This window comes from Mirounga angustirostris, unplaced genomic scaffold, assembly GCF_029215605.1.
Source record: "Mirounga angustirostris isolate CCGP_5_RB_7025 unplaced genomic scaffold, mMirAng1.0.hap1 SCAF_1, whole genome shotgun sequence".
Classification (NCBI taxonomy): domain Eukaryota; kingdom Metazoa; phylum Chordata; class Mammalia; order Carnivora; family Phocidae; genus Mirounga; species Mirounga angustirostris.
The window spans coordinates 58,383,800-58,407,488 of NW_026991709.1; the positions used below are offsets into that span (position 1 = coordinate 58,383,800).

General features: G+C 35.6%; 1 protein-coding gene across 2 annotated transcripts in view; it reads right to left on the reverse strand.

Moving 5' to 3' along the window:
* CFAP44 (cilia and flagella associated protein 44) overlaps positions 1–23,689 on the reverse strand; it is a 140,813-nt gene that overhangs the window by 40,504 nt on the left and 76,620 nt on the right. For both annotated transcript variants that reach the window (XM_045902872.2, XM_064590201.1), the window contains 2 exons: positions 20,431–20,627; positions 18,672–18,846 (listed from right to left, as the gene is read on the reverse strand). In XM_045902872.2, coding sequence (XP_045758828.1) covers positions 18,672–18,846; positions 20,431–20,627 — 372 coding nt within the window. The remainder of the gene's footprint in view (positions 1–18,671; positions 18,847–20,430; positions 20,628–23,689) is intronic.

Here is a 23,689-nt window from a genome sequence, read left to right on the forward strand (position 1 = left end):
CACAGAAAGCTGACAAGCAATATTTCTAAAAATCTATGACCAAAAGTTAGTTCCTTGAAAAGATCAATAAAATTGATAAGTCTTTTGCTGGAATGATCAAGAAAAAGAGAAAAGATACAAATTAATGATATCAAAAATAAAACAAGGGACAATGCAACAGATACTACAGAAATTTAAGTAATAAGGCAATAGTTCGAACTATTTTATGCCAATAAATTTGATAACCAGATAAAATGCACAAATTCCTTGAAAGATACAAATTACCAAAACTGATCCAAGAGGAAATATAGAATCTGAATAACACTATAACTATGAAAAATTGGAATTTGTATTTATAACCTCTCAATATTCCATGTCCATTTGGCTCATTGATAAATTCTATCAAATATTTAAGAAATAGGTAATATGAAGCCTCCAATCTTTCAGAAAATAGAAGAGAAAGGAAAACTTCTCATCTCATTTTATTCAACTAGTCTTACCCTGATAACAAACCAGAAAAGATATTATATAACAATAAAACTAGAGACCAATAGTCTTTATTTAAAAAGATACAAAAGTCCATAACAAAATGCCAGCAAATCAAATCCAGCAATATATATTTTTGGAAAATGTCAAAAGTCTATTTTTCCAGTTTATTGAGATATGATTGCATGTAATATTGTATCAGTTTAGGGTGTACAACATAATGATTTCATACATGTATCTATTGCAAAATGTTTGCCACAATAAGTTTAGTTAACATCCATCCACATAGTTATAATTTTTTTTCTTGTGATGAGAATTTTTAAGAGTTACCCTCTTAGCAACTTTCAAATACACAATACAGTACTGTTAACTAGTTATATTGTATATTACCTCTCCAGAACTTATTTATCTTATAAATAGAAGTTTGTACCATTTGATCACCTTCCTCCCCAACTCCCCACCTCTAGCAATCATCAATATGTTCTGTTTCAATGAGTTCAGGGTTTTTAGATTCCACATATAAGGAAAATCATATAGTATTTATTCTTCTCTGACTTATTTTACTTAGTATAATGCCCTCAAAGTCCACTGGTATTGTTGCAAATGGCAGAATTTCTCTTTTTTAAGGCTGAAAAATATTCCAGTGTATGTATGTATCATAACTTCTTTATCCATTTGACCATTAATGGAGACTTAGGTTGTTTCCATGTCTCAACTATTGTTATTAATGCTGCAGTAAACACAGGAGTGCAGACATCTCTTCAAAGACCATTTTAGTTTTGTCTGTATACCCAGAAGTGGGATTGCTAGACCATATGGTAATCTAATTTTTTTTTAAAGATTTTATTTATTTATTTGAGAGAGAGAGAATGAGAGACAGAGAGCATGAGAGGGAGGAGGGTCAGAGGGAGAAGCAGACTCCCTGCTGAGCAGGGAGCCCGATGCGGGACTCGATCCCGGGACTCCAGGATCATGACCTGAGCCGAAGGCAGTCGCCCAACCAACTGAGCCACCCAGGCGCCCCTGGTAATCTTATTTTTAAATTTCTGAGGAACCTCCATACTGTTTTCCATAGTGGCTGCACTAGTTTATGTTCCCATCAATAGTACAGAAAGTTCCCTTTTTCCCACATTTTGCCAATAGTTGTTATCTCTTGTCCTTTTGATGACAGGTATTCTAACAGGTGTGAGGTGATCTCATTGTAGTTTCGATTTGCATTTCCCTGATGATTAGTGATGTTCAGCACTGTTATCATGTACTTAATGGCCTTTTGTAGGTCTCCTTTGAAAAATGTCTATATACATTCTTCATCCACTTTTAAATCTGTTTGGTTTTTTGTTATTCAGTTGTAAAAGTTCTTTATGTATTTTGGATATTAACCCCTTATCAGATATATGATTGTGAATACATTCCCTAAGTTGCCCTTTCATTTTTTTGATAGTTGCCTTTACTGTACATAAGCTTTTTAGTTTGCTATAGTCCCACTTATTTATTTTTGTTTTTGTTGCCTTTGCTTTTGGTGTCAAAAATGTGTGTAAAAAATCATTGCCAAGACCAATGTTGAGGGACTTACCACCTATGTTTTCTTCTAGGAGTTTTATGGGTTCAAGTCTTACATTCAAGTCTTTAATTCATTTTGCATTAATTTTCATGTATGGTGTGAGATACTGGTCCAGCGTCATTCCTTTGCATGTGGCAGTTTAGTTTTCCCAACACCATTTATTGGAGAGACTGTCCTTTCCCCAATATATAGTCTTGGCTCCTTTGTCATAAATTGACCATATATGCATGGACCATTTATTTCTGGTCTATTCTATTTCATTAATTGGGTCTCTGTTTTTATGCCAATGCCATATTGTTTTCATTGCTACAGCTTTGTAACATAGTTTGAAGTCAGAGAGTATATTTTTATATTTATTTTTATTTATTTTTCCTTCTCAATATGGCTTTGGCTATTCAGGATCTTTTATGGTTCCATGCAATTTTTAGGATTGCTTTTACTATTTCTGTGGGATTTTGACAGGGACTGCATTGAGTCTATAGATTCCTTTGGATAGTACAGATATCTTAACAATATTAAGTTTTCTAACCCATGCATGAAATGTCTATTTATTTATGTCTTCAATTTCCTTCATCAATGTCTTATTGTTTCCACTGTACAGATATTTCATATCCTTGGTTAAATTTATTCCTAAGTATTTTATTCCTTTTGATGCAATTATAAATGGGTTTTCCTAATTTCTCTGATAGTTTATTGTTAATATATAAAAACAACTGATTTTTGTATATTTATTGTATCTTGCCCTTTACTGAATTCATTTATTAGTTTTAATGGTATTTTGACAGTCTTTAGGATTTTCTATATATAATATGTCATCTGCAAATAGACAGATGTACTTCCTTCCCAATCTAGATTCTTTTTTTTCCTTGCCTAACTGTTCTAGCTAAGACTTCTACTACTATGTTGACAAGTAGCAAGAGTGAACATCCTTGTTCCTGATTTCAGAGGGAAAGCTTTCAGCTTTTCATCATGGAGAATGATGTTAGCTGTCAGCTTGTCATATGTGGCCTTTATTATGTTGAGGTATGTTCCTACTATGTCCACTTTGGTGAGAATTTTGTCATGAGTAGATGTTGAATTTTGTCAAATGCTTTTCTTGCATTTCTTGAGATGATCATGTGATTTTTGATGGCTTGCACAATCACAAAGGTCTGAAAGACAACTGAGTTCAGGCCAAGCTGATATAGTTTAAGATGGCAACATAAGACCTTGAACTCCTCTCTTCCACAGACACACTAAATCTACACCTATTTATAAAGCAATTTCTTCCAAAGAATAACTGAGGGCTGACTTAACAGCTTCAAAAGATAGACCACACAGAGAACAGCAAGAGAGATGAAGACACGGTAACAAAGGGAACCACCGCTCTAATGTTGTGAAACTACAGTAGGAAGTATAGGACTGAGGGACCGTGAGCAGATCAGTTGAAAGCTGCAGCTTAAAAGGGCATCTGGAGAGAGTAGTTAAGATGGAGGAGTAGTAGGAGCACCCTGGGATCACCTCATCCCTCGAGCACAGCTAGATTAACATCAAATCATTTGGAACACCTAGGAAATCAATGTAAGGATTGGGAGAATGATCTGCATGGTCAGAGGGAGAGAATGTGGCAAGTATGAGGCACATAGACTTGAACTGGGGAGAGAAAAGCCATGGTGCTTCAGTGGGCAGGGAGCCCTTTCTGCAGAAAGAATAGAGAGAAAAAGAGAGGGAGAGAGAGTACCACATTAGGTTTGCATAAGAAAACACCTCCCCAAAACCACTGACTGGGGAGCTGAAAGGAACTGAGCATTGCAAATTTCTGCAAGCAGTGTGTGTAGCTCAAATTCTGAGGTTTTGAAAGTGAGTGACTTTCACTGGAGTCAAGCCATGGTGGGTGCTTCTAAGGAAAAGAACAGTTCAGGTCTGGGAGCGGAAAGCATGGTATAGGGATCCTGTGGGTAACACTGGGAGAAAATGATCCCCTTCCTGGAGTACATTTGGAAGAGGGTATATTGCCTCCCCAAGGACAAAAGACCCTGCAGGCACCATCAAGCAGCTTTTCATCTGCAGGGGACAGAGGTGCACACAAAAGACAGATAACCTGATCACAGCTTTTCACTGTGCTTCACCATAGACTCTGGGCACCTGTGCAGGTGTGTGACTGTTTTCCTGTGATGAAACAGCACTAGACATGGCGAGGCTCTCTCCTGGATGAGGGGAGCAGGTCCACACCATGCCAGGTCATTTAAGATTTGGAGTTCTGAATCCCAGCTGCACTCCAGAGATAAAAGGCAAGAAAGCTGCGGTGCCAGGCATAACAAGAGCCCCAAGCACAGATGAGGGAGGGCAGGGATCTCACAAAAGCCTGGGACACAAAAGGGGAGACTGTTTACTCTTTTGTGAGAACTTCTTGAACAGCAACAGGTGCAAGATCCCCTGTCCTGGGAGGAGAGAGGGGGTGGCACCATTTTCTCCCTCGCCACCAATACGGTCAGACTTCAGTGAGAAACACAGCATTCCCAGTGGGGGTGGGAATCACTTATAACAAATTCTACCCCCCTGCGCCCTGCAAGTGCATAGTTACTAGGCAGGTCTGACTGTGAGGCAGAGCAGCAGACACTGCCCCAGAAGACCAACATAGGTACCCTACATGCACCAAGTCTACTGATCATGGAGTGTTCCAAAGTGTCAGCTTAAGTTCTGGTGGAAATAGGATGAGCCTTCTTTTTTCCCCTTTTTTTCCTCTTTGGAATCAGGCTTATAGTTTTTTGTTTGTTTCTTGTTTTTTCATTTCCTTTTCTCTTTTTGGATCAGGTGTCTCCCCTCACTCCGCCCCGGCTTTCTTTTTCTTTGGAATCAGGCTTATAGTTTCTTGTTTGTCAGTTTGGGTTTTTTGTTGTTGTTGTTACCTCTGTTCCTTTTCTTTTTCTCTCTTTTTTTCAGATCAGGGTTTGTTTGTTTGTTTGTTTGTTTGTTTGTTTGTTTGTTTTCTTTACCAGGCTTATTTTAAGAGACAAATCAAAGCACACCTAGTTAAAGGTCCAAACACTCCCCACTGTAAGCAAGGAGGAACTCTGCATAGGACTGAGCTGTGGGAAAGAGCAGCCAAAACACAACAGCAGAGTGCACACAGCATATACCAGAAACACTTACTGAAGTACCAGGCCCTGGGCAGTGTATGACCCCTTCTTAATATACCATTACTCTCAGGAACAGGAAACATACAAAATGACAAGACAGAAGAATTCTCCCCAAAAGAAAGATGAAGAAGAAATCACAGCCAGGGATTTTCTCAAAACAGATATAAGCAATATATCTGAACAAGAATTTAGAACAGCAATCATAAGAATACGGCTGGGCTTGAAAGAAGCATAGAAGACACCAGAGAAACCCTTCCTGCAGTGATAAAAGACCTAAACACTAGTCAGGCCAAAATAAAAAATGCTATAACTGAGATAGAAAACCAACTGGATGTAATCACAGCAAGGATGGAAGAAGCAGAGGAATGGATATGCAATACAGAAGATAAAATTATGAAAAATAATGAAGCTGAAAATAAGAGGGAAAGAAAACTATTAGATCACGAAGGTAGATTTAGGGAACTCAGCGATTCCATAAAGTGCAATAATACCCAGATCATAGGAATTCCAGAAGAAGAAGAAGAGTAGGAAAAAGGGGCAGAAGGTTTATTTGAACAAATTATAGCTGAGAACTTCCCTAATCTGGGGGAAGGAAACAGGCATTCAAATCCAAGAGGCACAGAGAACTCCCCTCACAACCAACAAAAACAGGTTAACATCTAGACATATCATAGTGAAACTTGCAAAATACAAAGATAAAGAGAATTCTGAAAGCAGCTAGGGAGAAAAGGTCCTCAACCTACAAGGGTAGACACACAAAGTTAGCAGCAGACCTGTCTACAGAAACCTGGAAGGCCAGAAAGTACTGGCATGATATATTCAACGTGCTAAATGGGAAAAATGTGCAGCCAGGAATACTTTATCCAGTAAAGCTGTCATTCAGAATAGGAGAGATAAAAGAGTTTCCAAGACAAGTAAAAACTAAAGGAGTTCATGAACACTAAATCAGCTCTGCAAGAAATGTTAAAGGGGACCCTTTGAGTGGGAAAGAGACCAAAAGCCACAAAGACTAGAAAGGAACAGAGACAGTCTACAGGAATAGTGACTTTACAGGTAAACAATGGCACTACATTTATATCTATCAATATTTACTCTGAATGTAAATGGACTAAATGCTCTAATCAAAACACATATGGTATCATAATGGATAAAAAAAAAAAAAGACCCATTGATATGCTGCTTATGGATAAAAAAAAAAAAGACCCATTGATATCCTGCTTACAAGACTTACAAGAGACTCATTTTAGACCCAAGACACCTCCAGATTGAAAGTGAGGGGGTGGAGAACCATTTATCATGCTAGTAGACATCAAAAGAAAGCTGGAGTAGCCATATTTATATCAGATAAACTAGATTTTAAACCAAAGACTGTAAGAGATGACCAAGGGCACCATCTCATAATAAACAAGATCTAATAATTGTAAATATTTATGTCCCCAACTTGGGAGCAGCCAAATATATAAATCAATTAATAACAAACTTAAAGAAACTCATTAATAATAACACAATAATAGTAGGGGACTTTAACACCCCACTCACAACAATGAACAAATCATCTAAACAGAAGATCAACAAGGAAACGATGGCTTTGAATGTCACACTGGACCAGATGGACTTAAAAGATATATTCAGAACATTTCATCCTAAAGCAGAATATACATTCTTTTCAAGTGCACATGGAACAGTCTCCAGAAGAGATCACATACTGGGCCACAGATCAGGTTTCAACTAGTACAAAATGACTGAGATCATACCATGCATATTTTCAGACTACAACACTATGAAAATGAAGTCAATCACAAGAAAAAAATTGGAAAGACCTCAAATACATGGAAATTAAACAACATCCTACTAAAGAATGAATGGGTTAACTAGGATATTAAAGAAGAAATTTTTAAAAATACATGGAAGCAAATGAAAATGAAAACACAACAGTCCAAAACCTATGGGATACAGCAAAGGCGGTCATGAGAGGGAAGTATATAGCAATACAGGCCTTCCTCAAGAAGAAAAGTCTCAAATACACAATCTAACCTTACATCTAAAGGAGCTACCCTACAACCCAGCAATTGCACTACTGGGTATTTACCCCAAAAATACAAATGCAGTGATCTGAAGGGACATCTGCACCCCAATGTTTATAGCAGCAATGTCCACCATAGCCAAACTATGGAAAGAGCCCAGCTGTCCATCTACAGATGAATGGATAAAGAAGATGCGGTATATACATGTTTTATATATTCATACATATGAACATATATATGACATATTCATATATATTCATATATATGATGGAATATTACACAGCCATCAAAAAAATAAAATCTTGCCATTTGCAACAATGTGGATGAAACTAGAGGGTATTATGCTAAACAAAATAAGTCACTCAGAGAAAGACAATTATCATATGATCTCACTCATATGTGGAATTTAAGAAACAAGGCAGAGGATCATAGGGGAAGAGAGGAAAAAAATGAAACAGGACAAAACCAGAGAGGGAGACAAATCATGAGAGACTCTTAATCATAGGAAACAAACTGAGGGTTGCTGGAGGGGAGGGGTGTGGGGAGATGGGGTAACTGGGTGATGGACATTGGGGAGGGTATGTGTTATAATGAGCACTGGGTATTATATAAGACTGATAAATCACAGACCCCATACCCCTGAAATAATATATGTTAATTAAGTGAATTTAAATTTTTAAAAAATCCAAAAAAACTTAATTTTTTAAAAAAAGACCCCAAATAGCCAAAGCAATCTTTTTTTTTTTTTTAAAGATTTTATTTATTTGACAGAGAGAGACACAGCAAGAGAGGGAACACAAGCAGGGAGAGGGTCAGAAGGAGAAGCAGACTCCCTGCTGAGCAGGGAGCCCGATGCGGGGCTCGATCCCAGGACCCTGGGATCATGACCTGAGCCGAAGGCAGCTGCTTAACGACTGAGCCACCCAGGCGCCCCTAGGCAAAGCAATCTTGAAAACAAAAAAGCAAAGCTGGAGGCATCACAATTCCAGACTTCAAGTTACATTACAAAGCTTTAGTGATCAAGATAATATGGTATTGGCACAAAAACAGACACACAGATCAATGGAACAGAGTGGAAAACCCATAAATGAACCCATAACTACATGGTCAATTAATCTTCAACAAAGCAGGAAAGAATATCCAATGGAAAGAGTCTCTTTGACAAATGGTGTTGAGAAAACTGGACAGCAACATGCAAAAGAATGAAACATGACCACTTTCTTACACCATACACAAAAATAAATTCAAAATGGATGAAAGACCTAAATGTAAGACAGGAAACCATTAAAATGCTAGAGAAGAACACAGGCAATAATCTCTTTGACATCAGCTGTAGCAATTTCTTACTAGATAGGTCTCCTGAGACAAGGGGAACAAAAGCAAAAATAAACTATTGGGACTTCACCCAATAGTTCTGCACAGTGAAGGAAACAATCAACAAAACTAAAAGGCAACCAATGGAATGGGAGAAGATATTTGCAAATGACATATCTGATAAAGGGTTAGTATCCAAAATATATAAAGAACTTATACAACTCAACACCCAAAATATAAATAATCCAGTTTAAAAATGGGCAGAAGACATGAAGAGACATTTCTCCAAAGGAGACATACAGACAGCTAACAGACACATGAAAAGATGCTCCACGTCACTCATCATCAGGGAAATACAAATCAAAACTACAATGAGATACCACCTTACACCCATCAGAATGGCTAAAATCAACAACCTAACAATAGATGTTGGTGAGGATGCAGAAAAAGGGGAACCTTCTTACATTTGTGGGTAGGAATGCAAACTGGTGCAGCCACTCTGGAAAACAGTATGGAGGTTTCTCAAAAGCTAAAAATAGAACTACCTATGACCAAGCAATTGCACTACTATGTATTTATCCAAAGGATACAAAAATGCTGATGCACTCCAATGTTTATAGCAGCACTATCAACAATAGCCAAATTATGGAGAAAGAGCCCAAATGTCCATTGACTGATGAATTGATAAGGAAGAAGTGATTATCTATCTATCTATCTATCTATCTATCTATCTATCTATCTATACAATGGAATATTATTTAGCCATCAAAAAGAATGAAATCTTGCCATTTGCAATGACATGGATGGAGCTAGGGAGTATTATGCTAAGTGAAATAAGTCAGAAAAAGACAAATACTGTATAGTTTTTTTTTAAAGATTTTATTCATTTGTCAGAGAGAGAGAGAGCACAAGCAAGGGGAGCGGCAGGCAGAGGGAGAAGCAGCCTCCCCCACTGAGCAAGGAGCCCAGTGCGGGACTCGATCCCAGGACCATATGGTCATGACCTGAGCTAAAGGCAGACACTTGACTGACTGAGACACCCAGATGTCCCAGATAGTTTTGTTTTTATCTAATGTCTTTACAAAAAATAAAATATGGCAGCAACCTAAGTGTCCATCCATATATGATGGATTAAGGAGATGTGGCATATATATAATGGAATGTTACTCAGCCATAAAAATGAGATCTTGCCATTTCCAACAACATGGATGGACCTACAGGGTATTATGCTAAATGAAATAAGTCAGACAGAGAAAGACAAATACAATATTATTTCACTTCTATGTGGAATCTAAAAAATAAATGTACAAACAAACAAAAAAAAGCAAAATTAGACCCATAAGCACAGAAAACAAACTATGGTTACCACAGCAGAGAGGGGTTGGGGAATGGGCAAAATGGGTGAAGGGGATTGGCAGGTACAGGTTTCCAGTTATGGAATGTATAAGCTACAGGGGTGAAAGGTACAGCATAGGGATATAGTCAATGGTATCGTAAGAACATTGTATGGGGACACATGGTAGCTACACTTATGAGCATTGCATAATGTATAGAGTTGTCAAATTACTATGTTGTACACCTGAAATTAATGTAACATTGTGTGTCAGCCACACTTCAATTAAAAAATAAAAGTTGAACAGTTAGCATATAGGAATTCCAATCCTAGGTATCTACCCAAGAGAATTAAAAACATATGTCCACACAAAAATTACACAAATTTTAACAGCATTATTCATAATGGTGAAAAAATGGATATAACCTAAATGTGTTTCAACTGATGAACTGATAAATATGATATGGATTGTTTGGTCATAGAAAGGAATGAAGTACTGATACATGCTATAACATGGATGAAATTTAAAGTCTTATGAAGCAAAAAAAGCCAGCCACAAAGACCACAGAATCCATGTATATAAGGTGTCCAAAATAGACAAATCTATAGAGACAAGAAATGGTTGCTTAGGGTTAAGGAGCACCTGGGTGGCTCAGTCATTTAAGGGTCCAGCTCTTGATTTTGACTCAGGTTATGGTCTCAGTGTCATGAGATCAAGCCCCACATTGGGCTCAATACTGGGCAAAAGAAAGAAAAAGTCCTGTAAGGCCCATAATCCTATCACCTAGAGACAACCACTGTTACATTTTATTGATACTCTCCCAAATTATATTGTTGTCCTATGTGCTTTTTCATTAATATATTGTAAACATCTTTCCTTGTCAATAAACCCACCTCAACATAAAACAAAAGAGAGAGAGAGACTGAGTCCAGGCCAGAGTGAACACCTCCTACATGAGAACACTCCATAAAGACTGGGGAAGGTGACTGTTTTCTCTAATGTGCAGAAACCAACACATAGAGTCAAGGGAAATGAAGAAGGAGAAAAACATGTTCCAAACTAAAGAGCAAGATAAAACTCCAGAAACAGACCTTAATGAAATGGAGATAAAGTGATTTACCTGACAGAGAGTTTAATACAATATTCATAGAGATGCTTACCAAGGTCAGGAAAACAATGTGTGAACAAAGTGAATATTTCATCAGAGATAGAAAATATAAGATCACGCCAAAGAGAAAACCCAGAAGTGAAGAATAATTGAACTGAAATGTTTAAAAATGGGGTTCAACACCAAACTAGATTAAGCAGAAGAAAGGATTGATAAACTCAAAAAACAGGGCAGTGGAATTCACCCAATCAGAGGAGCAAAAGAAAAAAGAATTAAAAAGAGTGAACATAGCTTAAGGGACTTAAAAGACATCAACAAGCAAATTAATATTCACATTACAGGGGTCCTAAATGGAGAAAGGTCGTCATAAGTCTTATTCAAAGAAATAATGGCTGAAAAATTCTTTAACCTGGGGAAATAAATAGACATCCAGATCCAGGATGCCTAGAAAGTTTAAAACAAATAAATCCAAAAAATCCCACACCAAGACACAGTATAACAAATTGTCAAACATTAAAGACAAGGAGAAGATCTTTAAAACAGCAAGAGAAATACAACTTGTTATATATATACACATATAAGAAAAATAAGACTATCAGCAGATTTTTTTTAGCAGAAACTTTGTAGGCAAGCAGAGAGTGGCATAATAAATTCAAAGTGCTAAAAGAAAAAGACTGTCAACCAAAAATAACCTACCCAACAAAACTGTCCTTCAGCATTGGGGAAATAAAGAGTTTTCCAGACAAACAAAAGCTGAAGGAGCTCATTACCATTAGCCCAGGCTTTCAAGAAATGTTAAAGTCAATTCTTCAGGCTGAAGTGAAAGGACATTAACTACTAATAGGAAAACATATATAAGTATAAATTTTGTCAATAAAGACAAATATATAGCTAAATTAAGAATACTCTAATATCAATGCTGGTGGGTAAATCATTTTTAAATTTAGCATAAAGGTTAAAAGGCAACTGAATTAAAAATAACTATAACGACAATGATTTGTTAATGGATATATAAGGTAAAAAGATGTAAATTGTGACATCAAAAACAAAGTGTTGGGAGAGTTAAAAATACAGCTTTAGCATGTGTTCAGAGTTAAGTTATTATCAGGTTAAAATAGACTGATATGTTTTATGTAAGTCTTACAGTAACCACAAAGCAAAAACCTATAATAGATATAAAAACCATAAAGAGAAAGAATCCAAACATAAAACAAAACTAGTTTATCCAGACCCAATAAATAAATAAATAAAATAAGGAAACATTGGACTTAAATAACAAGTTAGAACAGATGGACTTAAATATTTACAAACATTCCATTCAATAGTAGCAGAATATACATTTTTTTAAAATGACTACCTTCTATTTATTTTTTAATTTTATTTTATTATGTTATGTTAATCACCATACATTACATCATTAGTTTTTGATGTAGTGTTCCATGATTCATTGTTTGCGTATAACACCCAGTGCTCCATTCAATACATGCCCTCTTTAATACCCATTACTGGGCTAACCCATCCACCCACCCTCCTCCCCTCTAGAACCCTCAGTTTGTTTCTCAGAGTGCATATTCTCTCATGGTTCATCTCTCCCTCCAATTTCCCCCCCTTCATTTTTCCTTTCCTACTATCTTCTTCTTTTTTTTTTTTTTTAACATATAATGTATTATTTGTTTCAGAAGTACAGGTCTGTGATTCATCAGTCTTACACAATTCACAGTGCTCACCATAGCACATACCCTCCCCAATGTCTATCACAGCCACCCCATCTCTCCCACCCCCCACCACTCCAGCAACCCTCAGTTTGTTTCCTGAGATTAAGAATTCCTCATATCAGTGAGATCATGTTACATGTCTTTCTCTGATTGACTTATTTCACTTAGCATAATACCCTCTAGTTCCATCCACGTCCTTGCAAATGGCAAATTTTCGTGTTTTTTGATGGCTGCATAATATTCCATTGTATATATATACCACATCTTCTTAAATGCACATGAAACATTCTCCAGGATAAACCACGTTAGGCCACAAAACAAGTATTAATTAATTTAAAAAGCTTGAAATCATATCCAGTATCTTTTCTAAACTCAAAGGTATAAAACTAGAAATCAATTACAATAAAGAAACTGTAAGATTCATAAATATCTGGAGATTAAACATACTTTGAATAACCAGTAAAAAAATCAAAAGAGAAATCAAAAATATCTTGTAACAAATGAAAATAGAAATACAACATACCTAAAATGTATAGGATGCAAGAAGAGCAGTTCTAACAGGGAAGTTTATAGTGATAAATGCCTACATCAGGAAACAAGAAAAACCTTGAGCAACTAACTTAACCTTATACCTCAAGGAACTAGGAAAAAAAAAAAAAAGCAAAAACCCAAAGTTAGTGGAAAGAAGGAAATAACAAAAATCAAAGCAGAAATAAATGAAATCGAGATTTAAAAGACAATAGGAAAGATCAATGAAAGTAAGCTGGGCATTTTTTTTTTAAGATAAAAACAAAATTGATAAACTTTTAGCTAAACTCATCAAGAATATAGAGAGGACTGGGTGCCTGGGTGGCTCAGTCAGTTAAGCATCTGCCTTCAGGTCAGGTCATGATCCCAGGGTCCTGGGCCTGAGTCCCACATCAGACTCCCTGCTCAGTGGGGAGCTTGCTTCTCCCTCTGCCTCTGCTCCTTCTCCCTGCTCATGCCCCCTCTTCTCTCTCTCTCTCTCTCAAATAAATAAAATCTTTAAAAAAAAAAACACCAGATTAAAGGTAAATATAATAAAATCAATGGAAAGAGTTTCCACTTCTGAAAAAGGGAATAGACTTATGTATTCAAATCTTCCTGGCAAGTACAAATAAAACCCCTAAACATTATATATACAACCCTTCATGTTGTACATATAATGAAAGGTGAAAAGAAGAAGATAGACCACAAAGAACCTTGGGACCTGAGGGAGTATATGATGGTAAAATCTCTAGACTTTCTTATTACCTCATATATCTCAGGCATGGAGTTAAAGAAAATGGCAACTAGAAATACCAAAGGGTTTAGACAATAAAAGCCCAACAAAATCTTGCTCTTTCTAGCTAAAGGATCAAGAAAAGAGACTAATAATACAGAAAACTTTTTAGATAATAAACGCTCTACTCTAGCCATGCAGCACGCATGCACATGTGTGCACAGATACACACACACACACACACACACAAATGTGGCCCAACCTTCACCCAGCCTGCAAAGGTCAAGTGGGGAGTCTATACTTTTACCACCAGCAGACTTTAACAAGGCAACACAACCCCTACAGGGATGGTGTTAAAGGAGGTGAGCCCTGGGGACCAGGGCTTCCTCCCCAGTGTGTGGTAACAAGCCTCCCTACCACAGTTACAGTGGAGAGTCCATAGGGAGCCTGGACATCTAAGCCTTGCCCAGTAGTAACAAGGTGATCAACCCCTCCTTGCTGGGGTAGTGTTTGAGGAAGCCTAGTGGAAAGTGAAGACCTTGACCATCCTCCACAACATCAATGGAAGACAACTAGAGAGCAAAGTGATATCAGAGCAGCCTAGTAGGGATCCAGAACTCCAACTGCTGACCAGCAAGTGCCCCTTCCTTCCTCAGGTGTCAACTGGGGAAAAAATGGGTAACCTGGACTTCTATACCCATGAGGTGGCATTCCTTCTTATCTTGCTCAAATCAGAGAAAGACAGCTAAAACTGAATGTATATATAAGATTCAGAGTCTCATAATGCCCCAAATGTACAGATTTCAATAAAAAATCATTTGTCATACCAAGAATCAGGATGACCTCAACTTGAATAAGAAAAGATGATTGTCAGTTGCCAATCCCAAGATGATAGAGATGTTAGAATAATCTGACAACAATTTTAAAGCAGCCATTATAAAGTGCTTCAAAAAACAATTAGAAAGGTGCTTGAAACAAATGGAAAAATAGAGTCTCAGAAAGAAATGGAAGATACAAAGAAAAACCAAATGGAAATTTTAGAGCTGAAAACTACAGTAATCAAAGTAAAACTTAATAGATGGGGTCAACACCAGAATGGAGGAGACAAAGAATCATTAATTTGAAGATAGAACAATAGAAATTATCCAATCTGAATAACAAAAAAATACACTACAAACAAATAATAAAATTTTTTTTAAAAATCTCCACACAGAGCCTCAGAGATCTAACATTTGTGTCACTGGAATCCAAGAAGGAAAGGAAAAGGAGGACAGGACTGAAAGAAAGAAAAAAAGAAAAAAAGAAAAGAAAGAAAAGAAAAGAAATAACAGCTGAAAACTTCCCAAATTTGGCCAGAGATACAAGTATACAGATTCAAGAAGTTTAATGAATTCCCAAAAAGAATAAATTCAAAGATTTACCAAGACACATTATAGTCAAACTTCTGAAAACTAAGGACAAAAAAAAAAAATCTTGAAAGCAGCAAGACAAAAATAACACCTTACATATAGGGAGGAAGCAATTTGAATGGCAGAAGATTGATCATAAGAAACCATGGAGGCCAGCAGAAAGAAGAACAATATTTTCCACATGTTGAAAAAGAGAAATGTCAACACAGAATTTTATGTCTAGTAAGACTATCCTCCCAGAATGAAGGAGAAATCAAGCCATTCTTAGGTGAGGGAAAGCTAAGAATTTATCACCACATACCAACCCTAAAACAATGGCTAAAGGAAGTTTTCTAAGCAGAAATGAAATTATAGAAGAAGGAACTTTGGAACATCAAGAAGGAAGAGATTAAAATGTTTAATAGTAAAAATATTGGCAAATACATCTTACTTTTACTATTGTCTAAGTTATGTTTGATGATTAAAAAAACTATAACAATGTCTGAAATGTATGTAGAGAAAATATACAATTATACTATAAACAAGGGAAATAAGAGGCAGTGAGGGGTGTAAAGGGACTTGAAGGCAGGTAAGTTTTTTACATTTCATTCAAGCTGATAAAACATCAACACCAGTAGACTGTATAAGTTGTGTATACATAATATAATACCTAGAGAAAATGCTAAAAATACTGTACAAAGGGATACTCTCAAAAACACTATAATCATATTGGAACTCTAAAATATTCAAGTAAGCCACAGGAAATCATGAAAAAATAAAAACAAAAAAACCACAGAGAACATTCTTTTTGATCACTGAGTAATATTCCATTATATATATATACCACATCTTCTTTATCCATATATCTGTCGATGGACATCCGGGCTCTTTCCATATTTTGCAATGATGTAGATGGAACTAGAGGGTATTATACTAAGCAAAATAAGTCAGTTGGAGAAAGATAAATACCATATGATTACACTTATGTGGAATTTAAGAAAGAAAACAGATGAACATAGGGGAAGGGAAGGAAAAATAAAATAAGATGGAAATTGAGAGGGAAGAAAACCATAAGAGACACTCAACTCCAGGAAACAAACTGAGGGTTGCTGGAGGGGAGGTTGGTGGGGGGAAGGGATAATTGGGTGAATGGCATTAAGGAGGGCATGTGATGTAATGTGCACTGGGTGTTATATGCAACTGATGAATCACTAAATTCTACCTCTGAAACTAATAAAAAATACAGACAACAGAAAAATATAAAATAGCAGATATAAGCCTGAAATATCAATAATTACATGTGTAAATATATAAGTAAATCCATGTGTAAATTATGTAAGTGATATGGTCTAAATCTACCAACTGAAGAATTGAGATTAACAGAGTGGATTAAAAAACATAACCCCACTGTATACTGTCAATAAAACATCAACTTCAAACATAATAATATAGGCAGGTTGAAGTAAAAGAATGAAAACCAATATACCATTCAAATACTGAATTCTTTCTCCTTAAGATCAGGAACAAGTTGTAGATGTCCCATTCTATTTCAACACTATATTGGAAATTCTAGCCAGCCCAACAAGAAAATAAGGGAAATAAGACACAAACAAATTGGATACAAAATAAAACTGTCCCTATTTACAGATGACAAGATTGTCCACACAGAAAATCCTAAGAAACCTACTAAAAAACTCTCAGAAAATAACAGTTCAGCAAGGCCACAGGATACGAGATAAACATACAAAAAAATCAATTGTATTTCTATACTAACAATGAACATGAACACATAAGATACCAAAATTAAAAGCACAATATCATTTACATTGCCAAAAAAGTGAAACATTTATGTCTAATTCGAACAAAATATGTGTAGGACTTTTACACTGAAAACAAAACACTGATGAAAGAAATCAAAGAAGATCTAAATAAATGGAGAATCATACTATGTCCATGGGTTAGAAGATTCAACATAATAAATGTCAATTCCCCCTCCCCAAACTGATACACAGCTTTAACACAATTTCTATCAGAATTCCAGCAAGATTTTACTTGTAAATACAGACAAAAGTATTCTTTTTTTTTTTTTTAAGATTTTATTTATTTATTTGACAGAGAGACAGAGAGAGAGGGAACACAAGCAGGGGGAGCGGCAGGCAGAAGGAGTGTGAGAGGGAGAAGCAGGCTCCCCACTGAGCAGGGAGCCCGATGTGGGGCTCGATCCCAGGACCCTGGGATCATGACCTGAGCCGAAGGCAGCTGCTTAACCAACTGAGCCACCCAGGCGCCCCAGACAAAAGTATTCTAAAGTTTATATAGAAAGGCAAGGTAACTAGAATGGTTAAACAATTTGGGGAAAAAAAAAGAATACAATGAGAGGACCAATTTCAAGATCTATTACATTGCTACAGTAATCAAGGCAGTGTGTTTTCAGCAAAGTGACAGACACATAGATCAATGGAACAGAACATGAACTCAGAAATAGACACACACAAATATGCCCCAATGATTTCTGACAAAGGTGAAAATTGCAAAACCAATTCAGTGGAGGAGAGAGAGCCTTTTTAATAAATGGTGCTAGATCAATTGTAAATCCACAGGCAAAAACAAAAAATGCCTAAATCTCACACCTTATACAAAAATGAATACCAAATAGATCGTAGACTTAAATGTAAAATGTAAAACTATAAAACTTTCAGAAAAAAAAAATAGGAGAAAATCATTGGGGACTAGGGCTAGGCAGAGTTCTTAGACTCGACACCAAAAACAAGACTGATAGAAGGAAAAATTGACAAATTGGGTTTAACACAATTAAAAACTTTTATCTGCAAGAGACCCTATTAAAGGAATGAAAAGACAAGCTACAGACTGGGAGAAAATATTTGAAAATCACACAACCAACAAAGGACTGGTATCTAGAACATATAAAGAACTCTCAGAACTTAACAGCAAAATAGCAAACAATCTTATTTGAACATGGGCAAAAGACATGAAGAGACATTTCACCAAACATACCTATAGGTGGCAAATAAAACAAATAAAAAAAGTACTTGTTAAATAAAAGTACCTCATATCAGGGTTTTTAAAAGTCAACTTTAGATGATGAGAGACCTAAAGGTAAAAGTCCAAACTGTAAGATATTAGAACATAAAGAAAAATAACTTTATGTTAGAATAGATAGGAATTTCTTAATCCTTAAAAATCCCTGATTGTATTCACAAAATGGAATTCCTGGGCCCAAAACCCTAAGGATCATAGAAGTTCCACCAAGGTATCACTACTCTAAAAGATCTTCAATACTCCATCTCTGTTTCTATTTCAAAGATATTTTGAAACATATTAAAATGAAAAAGTTTAGGTAAAAAAAAGAAAGAAAGAAAACAAAAACACACTCACTTACAGTTCATCCCATTCTTTTTTTCGCTGCTGAATCTTAAGTTGGGCCCTTTCAGCTTTTAATATAAGTTTCTTTGTTTTCTCAATTTGATTTTCCACCATAATTTCACTTAGGGTTTTAGGCCGAAATTTCTTCCCTTTCTCTATAATTGATTCTTCTGGCACACCAATGCTCCCACCTGTATAGAGAGTCAACATTTTTTTTTTTCAATCTTCTTGAAACATCAAAATGAAATTCTCAAATATTTTTTTAAACCTGTCATGTTTTAAAAAACAGAATATAATGAATCTGTAAATCACAGTATTTGTTAAACAACTAACATGAATTTAACCCCATAATAAGTATTTTAGAACACCAAAATAAAGAGATCTAAGTCATAGGATTTGCTCTAAAGGACCTTATTGAAAAGTTGGCAAGACATATATAAAATAATTAGAAAACAAGATAAGTAATGAGGAGCCACTGACATACAAACTGAGAAGTTGGGTAGGAATATTTGTGATATGGTAGGGAAAGCAAGCGAGTCCTATTTGACATGTATATTTGAGATGATACATACCGACTGCAGTGGTCTGTGGCCAATTGAAAAACTGGTCAGAAACATGCAAACAAACCTGTGGTTTAAGAATTACATATCTGCTGAGGCAATTTCTTACTGTATGTTCAAGCTACAGAGAGATATACTTTAGAGATATACTTTGGAAAAAAAGTTAAATAATAATATGGGATGGTCATATAGTTATAACTCATAATTTCACCTTTCATATTTCAAATATATGTGAATATGGAAAAGCAGGAGTTTAATGTGGCTTGGGTGGTCATACTTTATAACAAAAGTGTAATTCAATCTGGAATCTCTAAGAACTGTTAAAATTCAGAGAGGAGGGGAATGAATTAGTCACTCCAGTAGGAACCTGGGTATAAAAGTATCAGGCATAATTAGGGAGCAGTGAGCAAGACAATAAGCTAAAAATACCAGTAGAACAGAATGAAAATGCACTATTAATAGGAAACAGAATAGGGATATACTGTGGACAGATTAAATACCAGGAAAACAATTACAGAATTTATCTGAAAGGAGCCATGAAAGTTTTCTCAATGAAGAGGATAAAGCAGCATTAATGTCAGTACTATATCATGAGCACTAACTGTGCTGTCCTTTATTTATTTTTGATTGGGCCCTCCAAGTCATTCCCAGAATTCTTGCCTTCCTCCTACTCATCTACAGTCATCCTGTGGGCAGTTATGAGAGACAGGTTGCAGAGATTAAGAGGTACTCTTTTCACACCTGAATTCTCAGCTCATCATTCTGTTTAAAGCATATGCTCTTGGAAAATAGTTTGAAATGTCATGTTCTATCCCCACATTCTGGGGTAGGGCCTAAGAATCTGCAAGGAAACACTGCCCAGAAACGAGCAACCAAGAAAGCCTAAATTTAAGAATAGTTCGATGTTGGAAGTAAAAAATTAGCAGCATCAAGTACTCTAACCCACTCAGTCACATAACCAGGGTGGGTTTTCTTTAGCAGCCTGCATTTAAGAGATGGTGTGGAGCATTTGCTGGAGGAACATGGCTTCCCATTCTCAGCCATACCACACACGCCATCTCTCTTGATTTTTATTCCAAAGGAATAAATTAAGAGAGACAAGAGATGGAGCTCAAGCCATCAAAAAGGGTTCAAAGGTACTGCCTACAAAAAGAAAATTCAGTTTTGAAACCTTAATAAGTAAGGATTTAAAAGCCTTTTTGTTATTTAGCCTACCTGTATCTTTCTGGCTATCCTTTCTTCCAGCTCCCTCTTTTTCTAACCTCTCCAATTTGCTTGTTCTTCTGTCTGATAGACTTGTTCGTTTGGACTTGGAATACTTAGACGGCTTCACAAGCCTATAGGAGGATATCTTGTGATCACTTTGTATGGCATGAACCACAATAGTATCACTTTCCAATGACTCACGAAATCTGAAAAAAAGAAAATAGAACAAGTATTTGCAATAGTCACCATTTTAATCAATTATACCATTTTAATAATTCTGCATGATTAATAAAATAAAACCACAACACACTATGCTTACAAATGATATTATATTGTGCTAGATCCAAAATTTGACAATGCATATTAACCAATGTGATGTGATAGAAGTTGCATAAGACTCAAAGAGCAAGTAGAATTTTCTTTCTAATGAAAACATTTAACAGACAATTATTAATCAGTATAATGCCTTTGTTTTGCTAATATGTAGAAAAATGAAAAACTTTCAGGCAGACTGTAATTTAATGGTAAGTGGATCATATCAAATTCTGACAAAATCCGCCTATCATCTCATATGAGATATCTCATATATATACATGCAATATATATATGTGTGTATATATATATGGCTCAAATATATTACCCTTTTTGCCTCTACAAAAAATATTAAACTCAGGATTATAACCATCTAGTTCACTTTTCTTTTAGACCCACAGGAATTTGTTCTTTATCAATTAATGGCTAATTGTTGCTATTTTTTGGCACTGGTTCATAATTATTCCCCAAATCTTTTAATTTTAGAATTTAACTTATTTATGTATATAGCAATTATTCTTAGTTTATCTGCCTTTCTTACTACTTTTTAATCCAATCCTTTGAACTCCATTTCTTCTTTTAAATGGCTTACTATTTCTAATTTTCCCTTTTCTCTTATAGCATAGTATTTTTCTCATCACAATAAAACTTATTCTCTTCATCTTCTTGACTTCTGGAGTTTTACTTTAAATTTTAGTCTTTCCATAAAACACAGAAAACATGATATGGATGGTTTTGGTCCCATCAAAATTTAAAACTTCTGCATAGTTAGAAAAATGTGAACAAAGTTTAAGGCAAATGGCAGAGTAAAAGTGTTTCCAATATGTATAATTAAAAAAAAATACAGAAATAGTGAATAAAACTAAGGGGAGAAATAAAATTCAAAGAAAAATAAACAAGGAATCTTTCTCAGAAGATTAAATATAAATGAACTATAAATGTATGAAAAGAAATGCTCAGAAGAATATCAATGAACTACAAACATATGAAAAGAAATGCTTAACTTCACCACTAATCAGAAAAAAGCAAATTATTCAAGCAAGAGTTATCACATTTGGTCTATTAGATTGGTAGAGATGAAAACACTGGTAGTACCCAGTGTTACCCAGTGGTAACTTTATTCTCTCCCCCACTCCAATCAGATAGCAAGGTAACTTATTTCCTTCCATATATTTAGTGAAGACACAAAGCTGAGGAGGGTGCAGCCTGGACAGGGAGAGAAAGCAGGGAATTAAGGAAGCAAGTACTTGAAGGCAAGAAGACTGGGGAAGAGGTTTCACTTGACAAGCGGGGATGATAGACAAATTGGGTCCTAGAGCTGTGGGTACGTATTCCCTGCTTCTGGCAGCTTCTGGGGAGATACAAGGTCCCAAAGATAAGGACTGCATGTGTATTCGATCCTGGGAACAGAGGCTCCTGGCCTCATCAAAAGCTACCTGCTCCAGAAGAGTACAAAAACCATAGACTCAAACAAATGAAAGAAGCAGGCAGGCTGGGACAATGAGCCTCACTAGTTTAAGATTCATACTCGCCATATGTATACATTCACAAATATAGTATGAATATTTATTAAAGCCAAACATAGCATATATTATATTGAAGTTTCTTCCTGAGAACTTCTTAGCTACTTTCATCTCTTGGCAGGTAGTCATCTAGATATAATTCCAAGATTCAAATATTCAGGTATTAATATCAGGTAACAAGTACCATGAATCACAGAGCAGAGTACCAGAGAGGAAACTGTTGCATAGGGAGAGATCTCTGAAGATCTCTCTTCCAGGCTTCAGGTGATTATTGATCACTACATGCATGTGATGAGTCCACGTGAAGCTGGGGAAAGAATCACCAGAAGAGAGCAGGCAGAATAATCCCCAGGCTTCACATAGGTTGGAAGAGCTTGTGTTCCCACAAACCCCATAATACATAGGTCATAGGATAGAGTACTCAGAAGGATTTTATCATAGCAGTGAGGAAAAATCAGCTCTAGACGAAAGGCTGCCTAGACTTAATCTGCCTAACACAGATTAAAAGCAAGCCTCAAAAACTCAGACTATTTCCAAGTAATTTAACTGAATCCCAAAATAAGACTCAAGAATATTTAAAAGTAACAAAAAATACCCAGCAATCATGTGAAATGTGGTGAAATTCATGATGTCTGGCATCTAATCAAAATTTTTCAGGCAGGCAAAGAAGCAGAATATAATCCAAAATAAAGAAAAAATTTTCCACTAATAGAATAGACCCAGAAAACACACAGATGATATAACTAGCAGACAAGCACATTAAAGCAGTTATTATATTTTATATGTTCAGGAAATAGAGAAAAGCATGAGCACACTAAAGTGAACAAAATCCTTAACTATGATACTAGGAAATCAATAAATAATGATTAATAAATTCATATAAATACATTATTTAGATGTATGGTTATAACCACTAGAAGAGATATTAAAAGTGGATTCTCTTTAAGATCTATCATATTTGTGGATTAAAATACTCAATATTTATTTTAAAATCCATTACATCAAAGTTGTTCTATAGATTCAGTGTAATTCCAGTCAAAATCTTAGCAGGTTTTTTGATGAAAATTGACAAGTTGCAAAGGACCTATGCAATATTGAAGATGAAGAACAAAGCCAGAGGACTTACAATATCAGATGTCAAGAATAATTAAAATAGTGTTATACTAGCACAAACACAGACAGACCAATGGAATAGTATGAAGAGTTCAGAAATGAACATATATATAGTGTGTATATATATATATATATATAAATATATGTGTATATAAATACATATACATATATTTTGTATATAATGTATATACACACACATACATATATACATACACATATATATGTATACATATATATACAGTTACTTGATTTATGACAAAACTATCACTACAGTCTAATGAGGAAAGGATGGTCTTTTCAACAAATAATACTAAGTCAAT